Below are 20,342 nucleotides of genomic sequence, written 5' to 3' on the forward strand. Positions count from 1 at the left end.
ACCTGACTCTTTACAGAGAAATGGTCTCCCTCTTCCTTCTTTATCACTCAGACATGTTTGATCTCACTGGAACATCTGTGCCACCTAAGAACTGTGACATATGATGGTGCTGGTTTATCTTAAACTTCCACTTTGTTTCAGTGTTGTCCCCCTTAAATCCAGAAAATGAGTTGCCGCACAATACTCCATTTTATCAAAGGACTGTTGGCATTTCGTTTTGACTCTCATAGTAATGTGTTGTAGTGGTGTAGTGCAGGGAGTTCATTATTTCCCTGGCCTGTAGATATGTACCTGCTACAAACAAAAAATTAATTATGTAACTTTATTTAGTGAAGTTAATAATTAAAACTTTATGACTACCCTTGTTAAAACCTGGTCCGATAGTGGAAAAACAGCCAAGATTATGGCAACAGGCACATTTGTAAGCAAATATAATAATGTTCTGTGTATCATGGAAGGTTTAAGCCTACATATGAATAAAAAAAGTGCAAATATATGGCAATTCCATTTCATCACAAACAGCAGTTGAATATCTTGCACAAATCAAGTGGACAAGGTATGCAAGGCCCCTAATATAGCATTTGCCCCCCTTCCATAGTGAAACCAGTCATGTTCTGTTTGAATGGAATATCATTATGATAGAAGAACACGACAACTTCCTGATCAGTGTTTCACTAGTCCTAGCAGTAAGTGAAAACAATCTTAAAAAGGCATATGTTATTTTGTTTCCTTCACTCTGGACATGGACTGCCATGCACAAATGTTTTATGCAGGTCCTGTACCCGTTTATTCATCAATAATAAAGCTAAATTTACACTGAAGAGCCAAAGAAACAGGTACACCTGCCTAATATCATGTAGGGCCCCTACGAGCATGCAGAAGTGCCGCAACACGACATGGACTTGACTAATGTCTGAAGTAGTGCTGGAGGGAAACGACACCTCGAATCTTGCAGGGCTGTCCATAACTCTGTAAGAGGACGAGGGGGTCGAGATTTCTGAACAGCACATTGCAAGGCATCCCAGATATGTTCTATAATGTTCATGTCTGGGGTGTTTGGTGGCCAGAGGACGTGTTTAAACTCAGAAGAGTGTTCCTGGAGCCACTCAATAGCAGTTCTGAATGTGTGGTGTGTTGTATTGCCCTGCTGGAATTGCCCAAGTCTGTCGGAATGCACAAGGGACATGAATGGATGCAGGTGATCAGACAGGATGCTTGCGTCCTTGTCATCTATCAGTGTCATATCTAGACATATGAGAGGTCCCATATCACTCCAACTGCATATTACCCACATCATTACAGAGCCTCCACCAGCTTGAACAGTCCCCTGCTGAGATGTAGGGTACATGAGTGGACCTTCGGCTTCAAAAGTTCATATCAATGATGTTTCGTTGAGTGGTTCGCACATTGGCATTTGTTGATGGCCCAGCATTGAAATATGCAGCAATTTGCGGAAGGGTTGCACTTCTGTCATGCTGAATGATTCTCTTCAGTTGTCATTGGTCCCATTCTTGCAAGATCTTTTTCCAGCCACAGTGATGTCAGAGATTTCATGTTTTACCCAATTCTTGATATTCACAGTACACTCATGAAATGGTCGTATAGAAAATCCCCACTTCACCACTACCTTGGAGATGCTGTGTCCCATTGCTCATGTGCCAACTATAACAACACATCCGAACTCACTTAAATCTTGATAACCTGCCATTGTAGCAGCAGTAACTGATCTAGCAACTGTGCCAGACACTTGTTGTCTTATGCAGGCATTGCTAATTGCAGCACCATATTGTGCCTGTTTACACATCTCTCTATTTGAATAAGGATGCCTATACCAGTTTCTTTGGCACTTCAGTGTATTTTTCTTAAGAATTTCAATTAGCTTCACCAAACCAGCCTAGCCTGTAACCGTAATTAAGATTCCAGCCACTTCTGTTGTGCCACAATGAATATTGTGAATCAAGTCATGCTGCCTAGATAAGTTTCAGTGTCCCATGCTTCTTTCCACTAGTGTGTTTTACTGTCACTGTTAACCACTTTTAAATTTTAGGAAACTATCACATGCATAGCAGTAGGTATTGTATGGGAGTTTCTTGTTTCTTTTTTCCATAAGAGATTCTAATTTGTAACATATTTTACCTTTTTGGTTCTTGTCACTACAAACTCAGAATCTGAAGTGGAACTCAAATCTACATGTGCAAAACACTGCTATACTTTTTGGAAGCTAATGGTGTGATCTGGTGACTGTCAGCAGTCGTCCATTGCCTTGCGCACACTTTTCCTTGCTTCAGCTGGGAAGTCTTTGTTTTGTTGCCCTTGCATCTAAGCATGACGTCGGATAGTGTTAGTCATTGTTAACACCACATATATTTCTGTTGTGTTCTGAATGAACTGACAAGAAATATATAGCAGCTTGTACTACTGCAGTACTTTATTTGAAAATTTAATTGTTACTTCATGAAAGATTCTGATGTTCGCTACTGGTGCATGAAACACAGGCTATGGCTCTTACCCCTAGCAAAATACTTCAGACAATAGGGGGTTGCTTCCTCTACTCCATGCTTCCTCTGTGGTGCTCCACATGTGGTGCAGAGTTTCTTTGCCTGTGTTCCCCACACAAATTGGCAACAGTAATGTGTGCACATTTCTTTCTTTCAGTGGAACTTGAGATGGAATTTTTTTAAAAATAATGTGTATACCATATGGCATTGTTGACCAGGAGCCCCCTTTCAAGGAGGTTGGCCTCTTGGTACGAGAATTCTTATTTAATGCCACTTTGGCAGTATGCACATTGATGATACAATAAGCTGGATGTTCCCACAAGCAACAGTGAGAGCACAAACTGAGTGGTGTCACATATTGTGCCATGTTTACAAGAGTTGTTTTACAGTTCCTTTATCTAATTTGATTAAATAAAATTAAGATTTGCACAAAATTCTGTATTTGCTGGAATACTTAAAAAAAATGGAAGCTCCTCTGAAATTCAAAGGATCTGACAACCCTGCTACAATGAGCTGCGCATTGACCTTAGTGCAAAGATATATTTCTACTCAAATATCCATAATACTTAGTGCATGTTTGCGTCATCTGTTAATACAAACTTTAACTAACACTCGAAGAAGTGCCTTTCACTGTTCATGGCCATCAGCAACACAGGAAAGAGGCTGTGCTCTATGAAAATACTGGAGCCTATGGATTGTACAGGATTGGCTATTTTCAAAAGACCCACCGCCTGAAAGTTCTGCGGACTTCAAATTGAGAGAATACAATATATAGGAGTTTAAAGTGAAAAAACGTATAAAACTAGTTGTGAGAAAGACAGATGCCAGGCAGAATTTCCCTGAGCTGTGTTGAAAGTTCGAGTCTGTAGCTCATCTATGCCTAGCAGTTCCACTGGTCTCAGAAGAAATGCCCAGTGTCAGTAGCCCACTTTCTATTTTACCATCAATAAGAAACATAAACACATTGCTACAATTTATATACACATTTTACAGTCATCCATTCTTACACACACGCATTAGACATGTTATTAATAGTTCTGAATGATGGTATTCTGTATGTATTAATGAAAAAAATCTACCTCTTACAGATTCACATTATGTAACTCTAAGCTTTTTGCACCAACCACAATCACCATCACCACCACCACTACCACCATCACCCTGCTCCAGCCACAAAACTTTGTGCCCCATGAATAGATGCTTCCCAGTTTGTGCTAGATAAAAGTGGTAAAAACAGTCTTTAATTAATGATAAGTTACTATTTTATGAACCAACCATATCATGTACATTTGTACACCATCAACTTAGATAGGCACAATATTATTTTTGATGTGTCCATATACAGGTTTATATACTTTTATTAAAAATAAGGAGAATGGAAAGATAGAAACACAATTGAGATAACAAACTGATAACCTATGTGTCTTGACGAACTACCTTCAAGAGTAGCTTCCATGAACAGTCTTTTAGGTACTGATAAATTTATTATATGTATTGTATTAACTGTTGTACTAAAATTGAGACAGTGATAATATTTAAAAAATTCTTGCTTCCATCCCCCTTCCTCCTCAGAATTATGTGTGACAAGACCTGCAAACAGACCAAACTTCATACTGCTAGTATGTTAGAGTTTTTGCTACACATTTATATGCCCAAATTAATTGAGAACATCACTGTAAGTGATTCCAATATTACGCTGTCTGTGCTCTGTGAAAAACAATTAAGGTGCTGAGAATCATAAAGGCCTAAAACACAACAATGTCAATTGTGAGACTGTAGCATTTATTCATGCTTCTGACTTCTGTTGATCTTACGGTGAGTCAGGTTTATCTGTGTTGTAGGTCCACATTGTTTACATGAAGATTCATGAACAGCTGTCTCAACAGTTTCTTTGATATTCACGTAAATGTGGGCCCCATGATAGTGTGCTTTGGGTATCTATCATTCTCAGTGTCCCACTTATGTTAATAGTAACAGCAGCAGGTCCAGAGGAAGAAGAAATGTTGGGGGATTAGATATTGGATATTTTCCACTCGTGGGTTTGTTCTGAAAGTGAATGTGTATGTTTCCTAGTGTCTGAGTTACTTTCATGCTGGAAATTGTACTAAAATGGACATCTTATTTTATCATAAAGATCTTTCAAGATTGCAAAGGTGGTTACACTTGAATTTCAGTTCCTACTGTAATTCTTTGTTATTCTATTGCAGTATGTAATCTTTATTATTATTATTATTATTATTATTATTATTATTATTACTATTGTTATTGTTACTTTATTATTTCTTGTTAAACTTTTGAAAATTTCTCTATAGATCACTGGCACTTTTGCTTCTATTTGTTACAGGTTTATGCATCTGTTAATGAATGTGATGAGGAAATTGTCGACTATGCCCGCAGACATTCTTGTTTTGGCATTCTTGCTCGAGACACTGACTTCATGATACATGCTGGAATACACTACTATTTTGCAGTGGACAGGATCAAATTTCCTAAACTTTTTACAATACTTTATGATAGCAAGAACCTAGCAGACAGGTTAAGACTGTCCGAGGAGCATCTCCCACTTTTTGCTTCACTTATGGGAAATGACATAGTCCCATTAAGAAAACTAAGGGTAAGTTGGTGTAACCTTTATTACCAATTTTCTGCGTTTTACCAACTTACTTTATTTTACAGGACCATACTCATCAAACTTGACCCAGCAGGGTTGTGTGGTGGTTAGCACACCGAACTTGCATTTTGGGGGACAGTTTTAACATTTTTAGGATTGGGCAGCTATGGTGTAATTCAAATGGATACTGTGCTTTTTTTACAGTTTTTCTGAATTTTGTGTTGCAGTTTCTGCTGCATAGAACATTTTACTATGTTCAAATGATTGTTTTGTCTTCACAACAACAATAATTTTTTTTTCATCTTTATTTCCTAAATGGAGATACAATTTTGAGTTGTTGTTTGAAAATGTTGTTTTTTTATGGAAAATTACTTAGTTATATTTGCCTTGGTATGAAAAGTTTTGAAGTATTTTGGAAAACGAAATCCTACATCACATTCCTCACAGTAGTGCATAGTATCTTTCCTTGGCACTTTCCCCAATCTTGCCTTGATTCATTCTATAAAAACCTTACATCGCCTCTGAGACCATTGTGATATTTCTGTAGTCAGAATCAGTGTAGGTAAATGTCTCCCACTGAGTCTGTTTACTGCTGAACTAATTTGAGTGGAAGCTGATTCAACCAGTCCTCCTTTGTTTATTGAAGCCATTGCCCGTTCAGTAACAAATTCGACAAGATGTTTGCTAGTGGACTTTGACTTTTCATATGAAACATCATGAAAAAGTGAAAAAAGCTTTCTTCCACCACTTTATTTGCTTTGTCTCAAAAGTGTAGTAGCATATTTATTGTGTGTAAGATGACCCTGAACAATAGATGACCTCCCCCCCCTTTTTTAAGAGCCTCCTTGAGAAAAATTTATTTTAAGATATTCCGACTAATCAAAATTACTATCTTTTATTGTTGTATGGAGTCTGTGTAAAAACATAACATTACACCTAATCTAAATTTATACCATTTATTGACTATCTAGGTTTTGATAATACAAACAGAAATAAAATAAACAAAAATAAATTGTTTACATCAATTTTTATCAACACTGCCTTTTTTTTTACTTAGCATGTCGCCTGTAATATTTTTAATAATCATCATCATCTTAACAGCACAGCTGTGAAAATATTTGAGTGTTTCTTCTGAATATGTTGGTATTTCTGTGGGACAAGAGAACACAGCTGTATTTTTCTTAATGCACAGCAGCTTTTGCCTCTATACTGATTAGAATGTTTCCACATCTCTTACTTTCTTTCAAAAATATTGTCTGCCCACTGCTTTCTCATTGGTTGTGTAGAAACAGCAGCTGACACACCCCCAGTCATTTCTGTTATACCTCACAGCGCGTGTTTACAACATTGCTGTGCAAAACACATAAGAACACCACTGGGCCCCATATAGACTGTTAGCATCTCCTGCAGAAATGTACGAGGACAGTCCCAAAAGTAAGGTCTCCTATTTTTTTATAAGTATATAGGCCTGTTTAATTCTACAATGGTTTACATCAATTTACAGCTTGAACATTTACCTATTTTTTGACATAATCACTATTTCTGTCGATGCATTTTTGTAGACGCTGTGGCAGTTTTTGTCTGCCCATGTCATACCAGCTCGCTGCCATGTTGTTCAGAAAGTTATGAACCTCTTCTTTCACCTCGTTGTCAGAGCTGAATCACTTTCCGGCCAAATGTTCTTTTAACCTAAGGAACAGGTGATAGTCACTGGGCGCCAAGTTGGGACTATAGGGTGGGTGGGAGGTTATGTTCCACTGAAACTGTTGCAGGAGAGCAACGGTTTGCCGAGCGATGTGTGGGCGAGCTTCGCCATGGAGAATGTGTATGCCCTTGCTCAACATTCCTCTTCTCCGGTTCTGAATTGCCAGTTTGAGTTTTTCCAGAGTCTCACAGTACCTGTCAGCATTAGTTGTGGTCCTCAGAAATTGACTGTCTCCCGCTCCTTTGATCATTGTGAATTTCGATCTGACCAGCTGCAAACTCTCTACACCACTTACAAACATTTTTGACATCCATGAACGATTCACCATACACTTCCATTAATTGGCGATGGATTTCAATTGGCGCAGTGCCCTTTGCATTCAAAAACCAAATAACTGTGTGCAGTTCACACTTAGCGGTAACATCCAACGAGAGCTCCATTCTCAATGGCTGCCAAGCCACGACTGAGTGCCTCAGTGTGGCATGCACATGTTTACTCACAGAACATGAAGCACTCTTCATAACAGTGTGACCAACTGCCACACAAACAGAGTTCTGTACTATATAAAAAAATAGGAGACCTTACTTTTGGGATTACCCTCATATGCTTATGTTGAGTATTGGTCAAATTTTAAAATCAGTTTGATTCTGAATGCAAATGGATTCATGCAAACTGCTGTTTAAACATGGTAGATGTTCATGAAAAGGCAAAGTACACAGTACACATTCCCATGGTTGACTGCACAATGGAATTTCTGCCTTTTCAACACTCCTCTCTCCACACTCGTTGTAATTATCAGCCAAGATGAGTCACTGCTCCCCCTCAAACTTTTCATAGTGCTGTGCTTGAGCAACAGTGAAACATGGACGGCAATATCTTCTAGGGTGTGGGTCATACGTAACAACAGAAAACAATATATAGATAAAAATCGCAATCATGATTCAGTCCAATTGTCAAACTTCTGTTCATCCTGCAATCTAATGATGTCTGTTCATGCTATCTTCACAATGGGTCTTTCCCCTGTAATTTGTTCTTGTGACAACAATTACAGTCAGTTTCATATGATTTTTTTTTTTTTTTTTTTTTTTTTTTTTTTTTTTTTTGTGTCACATTTCATTCGGGATTAATTTTCCTTCTCATTTCATCTGAGTGTCAGCATATTGTTCTAAAGCTGATTAAAAGCGGGTAACAATTTTCTCTAGTATTCTAATATGTGAACAGCAACCAAATTCCTCATTTCCAACCCACTTGGTAAATAATTGGTTTGTCATAACCGAATAAAATAATGACTTCATTTCAGAATCAGGTAATGGTTTTTGAAGGAAAAAATTTTTTGCCTTTGAATGTTACTTTAACTTTAAAAGTAGCATAAATGTATGTATATGGTATCTATACATGTATGAGAACTTTTACTGCAAACCTGCTCAAATACAACAAAAGTTTGTAAGTTGATAGAATTTAATCCTATTTCCTCATGTGTTTCACAGAATTATTAATGTTTAAGAGAGCATCAGATTGTTGTAGTGGCTAGTTCATAGTTTTTCACATATCCCTTACACTAGTGCCGCAGGTCAAATGTCACACCGAGCGAGGTGGCGCAGTGGTTAGCACACTGGACTCGCATTCGGGAGGACGACGGTTCAATCCCGTCTCCGGCCATCCTGATTTAGGTTTTCCGTGATTTCCCTAAATCGCTTCAGGCAAATGCCGGGATGGTTCCTTTGAAAGGGCACGGCCGATTTCCTTCCCCATCCTTCCGTCACACGAGCTTGCGCTCCGTCTCTAATGACCTCGTTGTCGACGGGACGTTAAACACTAATATCCTCCTCCTCCTCCTCAAATGTCACCTGACTGTTCGAGCGAAGTCAATACTCTATTGATCACTTCAGCATATCAGGAAACCTCAAGTCTATTTGAACACAAGTAAAACCAAGTATTGTGCAAAATAAATTTATACAAAACCTCAATAGGCATAGCTTCATTTGTAAATGTAAGATGATCACTATAGTAACCTATTAAACAACGTGAAAATGTTGCAGCAGCAGTAGTTTAATCTGTGAATATAAGATGACCCGTGAATATAAGATGACCCCCATATTTTTTGAATGGTGAATTTGGGAAAAACCCTTGTCTTATAATCAGGTAAATATAGTAGTCCATTAGGTGGTCACTGTGGTCCCCAACAGAGTTGTTTTTATTGTAATCCAAATTACAGACAAGTTTCAATTTTGTATCATTTTTGTTTTTGTTCTGACATTGAAATTTTATGCAATCATTTTGTGTTTGTTGCGAGAAGGAATACATTCCTAGTATCCTTCTATTTCACGAACAGTAAGGTAACGGTTTTTGAAGGACAAAATTTTTTGCCTTTGAATGTTACCTTTACCTTAAAAACAGCATAAATGTATCTATATGGTAAACCATGTACGTATATGGTGCAAAATGTGGGTTCATCTTTTTTCAATTTCTGAGAATTTGAGCTTTAGGCTTTTCAGTATTATACTGTAAGTTCATCTTGAAAATGAATACAAAGTGTGTAGCAGACAACTATCAAAGGCTTTTGCACTGTGTGTGTAACATTGTAACGTGTGGCATGCGACAACAAGGGGAACATGAACTCCGAAAAGCAAGTAACACATAATGTTGTCTGTATTTCTTTGTTGCCAATACAAGTGATGGGTGCTGCCATCTTTGCTTTTTCCTGGTAGTAAAAGCATCACAGAGTGCCTTTATACAGATAACAGACATAAAGAAAACATTGCAGTTCATTTATGAAGCTGAGACACAGACGGCATAGGTCCTACATCACTTGTCTTTTTGAAGTATAATCCATGCAACATAGGAAACGGAATGCTCATGTCAAAAGTGCTAAACCCTTGTCTGGCCATCCTGACTCAAGTGCCAGGATGGTTCCTTTGAAAGGCCATGTTCCGTTTCCTTTCCCATTCTTCGCTACTCCAAACTTGTGCTCCATCCATTATGACCTCATTGTCAACAGGATTTTAAACACTAATCTTCTTTGCAACTTCTGTATTGTTAAAATATTTATCATTCTTTACTTGCATGTCTGGACGAATAGACATTAATGACAATTGATGGCCATATGAAATTGATTCACAATAAGTTTGTTGAATCATTTGCTGTATCATTCTCTTGGAATATGTATTTCACCTACGTCAGTATTTTCTTTTACAGATCCAGAGTTGTAGAGTTCTCTTCTTGAGGAGTGAGAAAATATTGCTGAAAAACTTAACATGTACACCGCTGTATCCATTTCACATGGATGTTAAGCAGTTCTGGTTATTGGATAGTAGTTATTATTGTTTTCCTGATTCTGAACTAGTTTATGTATACAAAAATCATATTTTGTTTCTCAAGCTGTATGGACAAGAGTCACAGTGTACCTACATCAGTATCAGTATTCAAGTATCTGAAGTATATTCTTCCATATATGATATTAGAGTTAATTTAAAAATTATCTTCACTTAATGTTATTATTTAACCTTGATACCTCAATTTTTATTATCAGCATAATGCAAAGGAGAGGGAGTAGTACAACATCATTAGTGTTCTGTAAGTTGTTGTTGTTGTCTTCAGCCCAAAGAATGGTTTGATGCAGCTCTGCATGCTTCTCTATCTTATGCAAGCCTCTTTGTCTTGGAATGATTACTGCAACTTCATTTTTCTGAATCTGCTTACTGCATTCATCTCTTGGTATCCCTCTATGATTTTTACCACCTAAACATCCCTCCAGTATGAAATTGGTGATCCCTTGATGTCTCAGAATGTGTGCTCTCAACCAATCCCTGCTTTTGGTCAAGTTTTGCCACAGATTACTTGTCTCTCCAATTCTGTTCAGTACCTCCTCATTAGTAACATGATCAACCCATCTAATCTTCAGCATTCTTCTGTAGCATCACATTTTGAAAGCTTCTATTCTCTTTTTATCTAAAATGTTTATCATACATGTTTCACTTCCATACACAGCTACACTCCAGACAAATACCTTCAGAAAAGACTTCCTAACACTTAAATCGATATTCGATGTTAACAAATTTCTCTTCTTCGCGAATGCATTCCTTGCCACAGCCGGTCCACATTTTATATCCTCTCTACTTTGGCCATCATCAGTTATTTTGGTGCCCAAATAGCAAAACTCATTGACTATTTTATGTCTCATTTCCTAATCTAATTCCCTTAGAATCACCTGATTTAATTTGACTACATTCCATTATCCTTGTTTTGCTTTTTTTATGTTTATCATATATCCTCCTTTCAAGACACTGTGGATTCCGTTTAACTGCCCCTCCAAGTCCTTTGCTGTCTCTGACAGAATTACATTGTCACCAGCAAACCTCAAAGTTTTGATTTCTTCTCCCCGAACTTTAATTCCTATTCCAAATTTTTCTTTGGTTTCCTTTAGTGTTTGTTCAGTATAGATATTGAATAATGTTGGGGATAGTTACATGTGTGCAAAATGTGATAAATGGCAAACACACCAGGAAGCTTACCCACCACATCCCAAGTTTTTTTTTTAAAACCAAGTTTTTTGAACTGGGAGAAAAGCTCAACCTCAATGTGCGTAACACGTCAACTAGATGAACAGATGTTAAAGTGAAGTTTTCATTAAGATGTTGTATATGGGACTCCTGCCACATCTTCATATTACTCTTACCCAGACATACAGGTATACTACCTACCTGAGCGACTAAAATTTGAATCTAACAGTGTGGAATAGTAACAGGACCTGCTATGTCATTCAGAATGTCTTTATGATCATAAAGAGATAGAAATAAATGTTTGGGAAGTTTTTATATTTAGGAAACACTTTATGTAACTACAGGAACATCAAAATGTGTTAGTAGATTGTGGAATAACACTCTTCTGATTGAACCAGTGACATTCATCATATCTGACCATGTAGTTATTTAATATAGTCACACTTGTGAAAATACCCATTGAAGTCCTTTAATGTTATAAAAACATTGAGTGACATTAATGGCATAAGAAGTATCCCAGATGGTGAAAGGCACAACAAAATGAGTCAAAAGGTTTTCAGCAATGCCAGTGCTGCCAGAACATTTAAAGGCTGGATCCCTGTGTGAAAGTGCGGCTGTACAATCCTGATCATATGCTTTACTATAAATGCCAGAACTCTGGTTGTGCTACTTCACTGTGTACAACCAGACAACTTGCAGTAGATGCAGTAAAACTGACAGTTAAGATTGAATGAGGTATGTATCACCTCAGCACCATTCAGTAGACCCATATTGCTTGCTGCTGTATTACAACAAATTTCTTGAATTTTGTTGGTTATGATCCATACTTTGCTTATTCAGTATTGGTAGACAGCTGTGATTTTCTGTTCTCCTAAAGATATTAGGATTTGAGAGATTCACAGCAATTGCTCCTTTTTAACCACCTGTGAATGTTGCAAGTATATTCCCTGAAGTCAGTAATGTTAAATTATGTCTCATTTCTGCATGTATCATTTTCTTAACAAAGCATCAGAATCTTTGAGGTAAGGTGTGATATACTACCAGGTGTTCAGTACCTACCTAAAAGTTGTGCAGCAATCATTACCATATAAACTGCATTTGTAGCATGGATCTTGCATACATCAATAAACTGAGGGATAGAATGAGTAAAAATGTGCAGAGTAGCTCATCTTGTTGGAACAGTTGCTCTCGTTATCATCGTTGGTGAAAAATGCCAGATTACATTTTACTAGCAGTATCAGCATCACTGGTTTTGCTTAGTGAATCATTTGTATTGGACACATGTAGTTGATGGGTGGCAAAACAATCTTCCATTTTGACCTACATGAAACACAGAGGACAGGTGTCCTGTTTGGCACTGAAGCATTGGGGGACTGATATCGTCTTGTTTTTCCACACGTCGCAAGGAACTTTGTGAGTCATGTCAGAGAGGTCGTCAGTGTTGTTGTTATTGTTGTTGTCTTCAATTCAAACAATGGTTTCACGCAGCTCTCCACAAAACTCCATCTTTTGCAAGCCTCTTCATCTCTCACTTTCTTTTGTGTGGGCCCCAAAGACTCATTAAATTTGGAGAATGACATTTTTCTGTCAGACCATGTACAGTTTTTCTTATTTTTCATATACCTGTTTCAGGCCTTGCTCATTTTCAACTGTGTCTCTAGTAAACTTTTATAGATAGTCTGGTGGAAAAATGTCATTCTTGTCTACCTCTCTGGATAACTACCGCACCTTGCATCATCCATTTGAACCTGCTTGCTGTATTCAAGTCTTGATCTTCCTCTACAATTTTTACCTCCCCCCCTCACACACATAACCCCCACCCCCCACTCTCTCTCTCCCTCTCTCTCTCTCTCTCTCTCTCTCCCCCTCCCTCTCCCTCTCTCTCTCTCTCTCTCTCTCTCTCTCTCTCTCTCTCTCTCTCTCTCTCTCTCTCTCTCTCTCTCTCTCTCTCTCTCTCACCCCTTCCTTTCCTTCCATTACCAAATTGAGAATTCGTAATGACTCTGGATGTGTCATTTCAACTGATCCCATACTACTTTACTCCTTGGCACTACAGCCCTTGTAAGGCCTTGGCCTCCTGGACAACCTCTGCCCACTCTTCTCTGTTGACTGCCTTGGCTCTCCATCTTCTAACTCCCATCCTTTCAAGTCGTCCTCCATGTTGTCTAGGCATCTGGTCCTTGGTCTGCCCCTTATACAATGTCCATCAGGTTTTCCTTTGAGAACTTTCTTGACTGTGCTGTTCTCCACCATTCTTTCAGCATATCCCAACCAACATGTTATTTCTGTCACGATATCTGGTTTGTTGTACCACTCTCTGACCTCATTATTTCTAATTCTCCAAAGACCTCTATCATTCACTTGCCCATAGATTTTCCTAAGTATCTTCCTTTCCCATCTCAGCAACAACTCCTCATCATTTTGTGTCACAACCCAGGTCTCTGAACCATACATCACCACAGGTCTAACTACTGTATGATACCCAGTCAGCTTCAGATTCCTACTAAGGTTCCTTGCTTTAAACACTTTAACCAATGGAAAGTAGCTCCTGTTACCAGCTGCAGTCCTTGCATGTATTTCTTCTCGCATATCATTATTCTCAGTTACCAGTGACCCAAGATATTTAAAGGTCTCACAGCATTCATATTCTTTTCTGTTCAAAGTCATGCTTCTTTCTCCTTCACTGTATCTTTTCCTAGATGTTAACAGATACTTGGTCTTTGACTGATGAATGGTCAGCCCCGTCTCTGCACCATATCTTTCTACTTTTTCAAGCTTTTTTTCCAGGTCCTGTTTCCTCCTGGATAACAAATCAATATCATCTGCAGATGCAAGCTCCTGAGTCACTCTGTTAAACAGTGTTCCCCCAGGGTTGTTGCTTTGTGTCTCACACATTACACTCTCCAAGGAGACATTACACAGAACAGTGGAGAGCACATCACCCGGCCGTAGTCCTTGATTAACTTCAAATGCCTTTGAAAAAGTGCCCTTGATCTTTACATTGCATATTGTTCTTCTCAAAGTCATTTGAATCAATATTATCAGTTTGTTAGGGACTCCTGCCTCTTGCACTGCCTTCCAAAGTTGATCCATTTTGATACTATCATAAGCTTGTTTGAAATCAATGAACAGCTGGTGGACGTCAATGTTACACTCATAACATTTTTCAAGGATCTGTCTGATTATGCAAATCTGATCTATAGTGGATCTATTTGTTCTAAACCACACTGGTAGTCTCCTAGATACTCTTCTACGTATGCTCTTAACCACCCAGCCATGATTTTTCTTAATACTTTATATACTATACAGAGAAGTGCAGTTCCTCTATAATTCCCGCAGTCAGCTTTGTCATGTTTCTTATGTATAGGGCAGAGTATTGCTGTACTCCACTGTTTCACCATATTTTCTTTCTGCCATATTTCCACTATAATCTCATGCAAAACCCGTACTAGTTTGTCTCCACCATATTTTATCATTTATGCTGATCCCATGTTTTAGTCAGATTGAGCCATAAATTTTGTTTTTCCAATTCAGTTTAGTATTTGCTCAGTCATTACTCAGTGTAACCATCATCTTCATTATACATCACTCTTCCCTAACAACCTAACCTCAAGTCCTGTCACGGGAAAAGCCATGTATAACACTAGCCTGCTAATGTTACCCTCCGAGAAGATTCGGAAAAGTTGACCGTGCATGTATCTAATGGATGAAGGTATCGGACTATCATTTTGAATATAATGCTATTAATTGAAAAACTAAACAGACTTTAAACTTTGGGGTTTAATTAAAGTAGTCAATTTCGTATATGAATGAAAAAATGAACGGTCACCAGCCCAATTAGGCATGTGAATTTGGAAATATATATTTAAGAGAATTAAATATTAGTTATTGAAGTTACTTTCATTAATATTTCCCTTTGAATTGTACACAGGATACAAATGGACACAGGGCACTCTGAGCTGTGTGTAGCAGCAGTCACCATTACTGTATGTACTAGTAATCATAGGAAGCAAAATTTGTACCAAACTCACACTAATAAGAGCTACATTCAAGATTGTTCCTTGAGTCAGTACTGAAATGTTATTGCAAGAAGTGCAGAACTAAATTTGGCCAGGAGGGGGTTCTGACTTAACTGACATATAAATACCAAAAACTAAAAATAAATAATACCACAGTACACTGTTTATGCTCCCATTTAGAGAAATGTATCAGATTTCCTTAGTGCCAATAATATTCCAATTACCTTTCTAATATGAGAAGAATATGGTGGGACCCATAAACTGATATTGTATCACTAGTCAAACTCTATGATTATTTCAGTAGCAAAATTTAATTCAACTAAAGTTAATTCTTAGCATCACTTGGAATAGTTTATGTTTTTACTGTTCAAGGCAAATTGTTCAACACTGAGCTCAATTAACTTCAAATAAATGGTTCATGATAGTAATCAAGGGTACATTATGTTTCAAATAAATTTGACTTATGTGCCTTTTTCATAACCTGTGAAGCAGGTATTTTATACAGTTACATTTACACAGTCTGACACAGAATTTTTGCAAAACAATGCATTGCAATAAGTTGAGAGTATTTTAGAAAAATTCTAACTAGCTTCACTTTCAATAATCCTTGCAAATCTAGCAAATATAAATAAACAATAATTGTGCATTTGAAACAGGATCCTCAGTTTTATAAACACCTAGGAGTGGATCCTGCATAGGTTCATGATCAGGATAGAAGTTATGGTTCTAAGCACAGGTTTATATCACTTGGATTATTATTAAAATTACTCACACAAATTAACTGGTCTGTCCTCTGATACATATTTGTATGCTTGAAGTTGTTGGAGCAGTGGCAAAGTAGTGGTGGCAAGCAATGTGGCAGCTAACTGTGCTCATGGCTCTTGATGTTTGAATGCTCTATACAATTTCTTCTTGGCATCAAATGTTTAATGTGTTAGAGACATTCCTTATTGCTGAGAGTACCAAGCAACAGACAAATCCACATCCAAGGCAAATTTCCTTGCAAAACGGCTTCCAATTACCTCCCTTGGCACCGTCGATGTGTACCGTGCAACGACCAGCCACTGGCTGCGTATCATTCCCACCAAGTACCCACCCAGCTCGACCGCCAAAACCACCTTTTACATTGCACTGATCCACTTCTGTTGTGGAGGGACTTTCCTACATCTTTTACATTTTACAATACAAGTGCCCTAAGCATGAACCAGCTTCCAATGTATGTTTTTCTTCTAATATTCACATATTATAAAATTTCATTATTTTAAACATCATTTAGCTTTTTCCATATATACATTACAATACTTTAAATTTCCTGTCACAAATCAATGACCTTAATCAACAAAGAATACACACTTCATAATTACAGTTGCGTATTATAAACCTACTTCTAATTGGTAGATGTGTTACAATCTTCTATAGCACCATATTTCAAAATCTTCTATTCTTTCCTTGTCTTAACTGTTCATTGTCCACTTTTCACTTCCATACAAGGCTACACTGCACACAATTATCATCAGAAAATACCTAATAACACTTTAATTTATATTTACAAGGGGAGGCCGCCAATTGTGAAATTCAGATTCGATTCATACTGCGCATACTAAAAGCTCATGGCCAGGGGTGTAATGTGGCAAAGCACCAAGATGCACTTCTCAGCCGTTGTCGAGAAAATCGACAGTTAAAAGAAACTGTTGCAGTGAAATACTGACTACGATTAATAATTTTCCACAGCGTCGTGGCGCAGCGGTAAGCGCTCTGGTTTGTAATCCGAAGGTCGCCGGATCGAATCTCGCACCATGCAACTTTTTTTTTTTATTTGTTTTTTGTAATTCAAATGTGTACACACACAAACACACACACACACACACACACACACACACACACACACACACACACACATATATATAATTCCCGGCAATCAGTTGCAACAATTATGCATATAATAAGTTGTTGAATGTCGTTTGTCGTGAAAAAACTGGCGACTTCGAACATCATTATGTTTTCCGCAAACAAAGTTGTATTTCACAAATGTTATTAATTGTCTTCATAATGTTAACCACGTATAGTTAACGGAAGACGTAGAAACGATATTCCGAAACGAATACGTATAGCGTAAGTCAAACGTTCGAATTAGAATAGAGACCCCCACGAACACAAATTCGCTGTGGCAGGTATGAAATATAAACTCCATTACTCGCTCGTTACACTTGAAGGACAGATGTTGAATGGGCCGAAACGAGCCACCGCATAACAGCGTAGTTGCCTGCTAACTTCGACAGAAGGTAGATGCGGTCCCTAGCGCAACTTATAACATCGTCGAAAATCAGTGCGGACGGGAGAGCTTTGGTACACCCTGTTAAAAAAACGGAAAAATGGAGGCGGTACAATTGGAGAGCAATCCGCCTTCACCAACATGCATAAGCAATTCATTAATATGTATATATTTGAATTACAAAAAACTAATAATTAAAAAAATCGCATGGCGCGAGATTCGATCCAGCGACCTTCGGATTACGAAACCAAGCGCTTACCGCTGCGCCACGACGCTGTGAAAAATTATTAATCGTAGAGAGTATTTCACCGCAACGGTTTCTTTTAACTGTCGACTTTCTCGACAACGGCTGAGAAGTGCATCTTGGTGCTTTGCCACATTACACCTCTGGCCATGAGCTTTTATTATGCGCAGTATGAATCGAATCTGAATTTCACAATTGGCGGCCTCCCCTTGTTAGTGTTAACAGAAGCCTCTTTTTCCAAAATTCTTTTCTTGCTGTAGCCAGTCAGCATTATATATTCTTCCTACTTTGGCCATTAATGGCTATTTTGCTGCCCAAATAGTTTCTACTAGTTTTAGAGTCTCATTTCATAGTCTAATTGCCTCCACATCACATGATTTAATTCAACAACATTCCATTACCCTCATCGTACTGTTGTTAATGTTCATGTTATAAGCTCGTTTCAAGAAGTTATCCATTTAAAACAGTTCTTACAGGTCCTTTGTTGCCCTCGACAGAATTACAATGTCATCAGCAAATCACAATCTTTTATTTCTTATCCCTTAACTGTAATTCCCTCTCCAAATTTCTTGTAGGTTTTATTTACAGCTTGCTCAGTGTACAGATAAAATAACATTATGAATGGAGTACAACCTCCCTTCTCAACCACAGCTTCTCTTTCATGTTTTTCGATGTTTTAATCTCTGTATTTTATCTTTGCTACCTTCAGTCAACATTGTCAAAAGCTTTCTCTAAATTTACAAATAGTAAATATGTGTGTTTGCCTTACTTCAGTCTATCTTCTAAGATAAGCAATAGGGACAGTATGGTCTCACATGTTCCTGCATTTCTTCAGAACCCAAACTGATTGTCCCCAAGGTCAGCTTCTACCAGTTTTTCATTCTTCCATGAATAATTTGTGTCAATATTTTGTGAGCATGACTTACTAAACTGATAGTTCAGTAATTCCCACATCGGTCAGCAGCAGCTTTCTTTCAAATTAGAATTATTACATTTTTCTTGAAGTCCAAGGATATTTTGCCTGTCTTATATATCTTTCACACCAGGTGGGAGTTTTGTTATGGCTGGCCCTCCCAAGGATCTCAGTAATTCTGAGGATATGTTGTCTTTCATTGTCTGCTGAACATATCTTGTTTTGATTTAGATCTTTGAGTGTTCCGTCAAATTCTTCTCATTGTATCATGGTTCCTGTCTTATTTTCACCCACTTTGTCATCTCTTTGTATATCATCTTCCATAAGTTTGTTCCCCTTATATAGACTCTCTCTATGTTTCTTCCACCTTTTGGATTTCCTTTCTTTGCATTTGTTTCCCTTGTATAGGTCATCTGCATATTCATTATATCTTTTGGATTTCCCTTCTTTGTGTAGTATTGGCTATCCAACCAAGCTCTTGTTGTTTGTACAGTTGTTTCTCTATCTCCAAAGATCTCTTTAATTTTCCTAGAGACAGCCTCTATCGTTCCTCTACTTATGCATGCTTCTAAAGCCTTTCATTCCTGCTTAGCTCTTTGGCACATCTTGCTAACCTTATTTTTATATGCATGTATTCCCTGTTGTATGGTTCCAGTGCTGAATTTTTATTTCTGCTTCTGCAGCAGTTAAATCCAATGTCTCTTGTGTTATCCATGGATTTCTACTGGGCCTTGTTGCTGTATCTATTCGATCCTCTGCTGCCTTCACTATTTCATCTCTCACAGCTACTCATTCATCTTTTACAGCATTCCTTTCAGCTGTTTGTCAATCATTGTCTAATTCCTCCAAAATTCTCAACACATTCTGGTTCTTACAGTTTATCCATGTCCCATCTTCTAAATTTCCTACCTTTGTACAATTTTTCAGTTTTTGTCTGCAATTCATAACCAATAAATTATGGCCAGAGTCTGCACATGCCCCTTTAAATTTTTTACAGTTTCAAATTTGGTTTCAAAATATATGTCTTATCATTATACAGGGTGATTTTTATTAACATTTAAAAACCTCTGAAGTGACATAGATGACGATGAGACAATTAATTTAATATAAGACACATGGGGTTGCAAATGTTGGGAAATACCTAAAAAGTGGATGACAAATGTTGAACATGTGATGTCAGTACATGATGTACTTCATTACACTTGCAGCTGTTGATCTGTTGGTCTGTTGCTTCTCATCATCCCAACCCAAGTCAAGTATTCATGTCGGTGTAGCTCCAGGCCTACTTGCCCAACTTTGGTGCATGGGACTCAGGTTTCTAATCTTGCAACGGACAGGCAGTAATTTTTTTATCTTCACTGCACTAGTCAGTTATGTGTTGACATTGAGGTAAAATTTATTATTTTATTTACTGTTTTTATGATCTCTGCTGGTTAATTGCAAGGTACTTGCAAGGTAATTGCGATTTATTTATTTAATCGTATGGCTAAGGCCCCCTGTCGGGCAGGCCGTTCGCCGGGTACCGGTCTTTCAATTTGACGCCACTTCAGCAACCTGCAGTCGATGAGGATGATAGGCTAA

The 20,342-nt window shown here is 37.8% G+C and overlaps 1 protein-coding gene across 2 annotated transcripts in view; it reads left to right on the forward strand.

Annotated features, from left to right (window-relative positions):
* The window catches only part of LOC124556838 (constitutive coactivator of peroxisome proliferator-activated receptor gamma-like), a 721,776-nt gene that overhangs the window by 270,920 nt on the left and 430,514 nt on the right, over nucleotides 1-20,342 (forward strand). For both annotated transcript variants that reach the window (XM_047130855.1, XM_047130854.1), the window contains one exon: nucleotides 4,843-5,112. In XM_047130855.1, coding sequence (XP_046986811.1) covers nucleotides 4,843-5,112 — 270 coding nt within the window. The remainder of the gene's footprint in view (nucleotides 1-4,842; nucleotides 5,113-20,342) is intronic.

The sequence above is a fragment of the Schistocerca americana genome, chromosome X (genome assembly GCF_021461395.2).
Source record: "Schistocerca americana isolate TAMUIC-IGC-003095 chromosome X, iqSchAmer2.1, whole genome shotgun sequence".
NCBI lineage: Eukaryota > Metazoa > Arthropoda > Insecta > Orthoptera > Acrididae > Schistocerca > Schistocerca americana.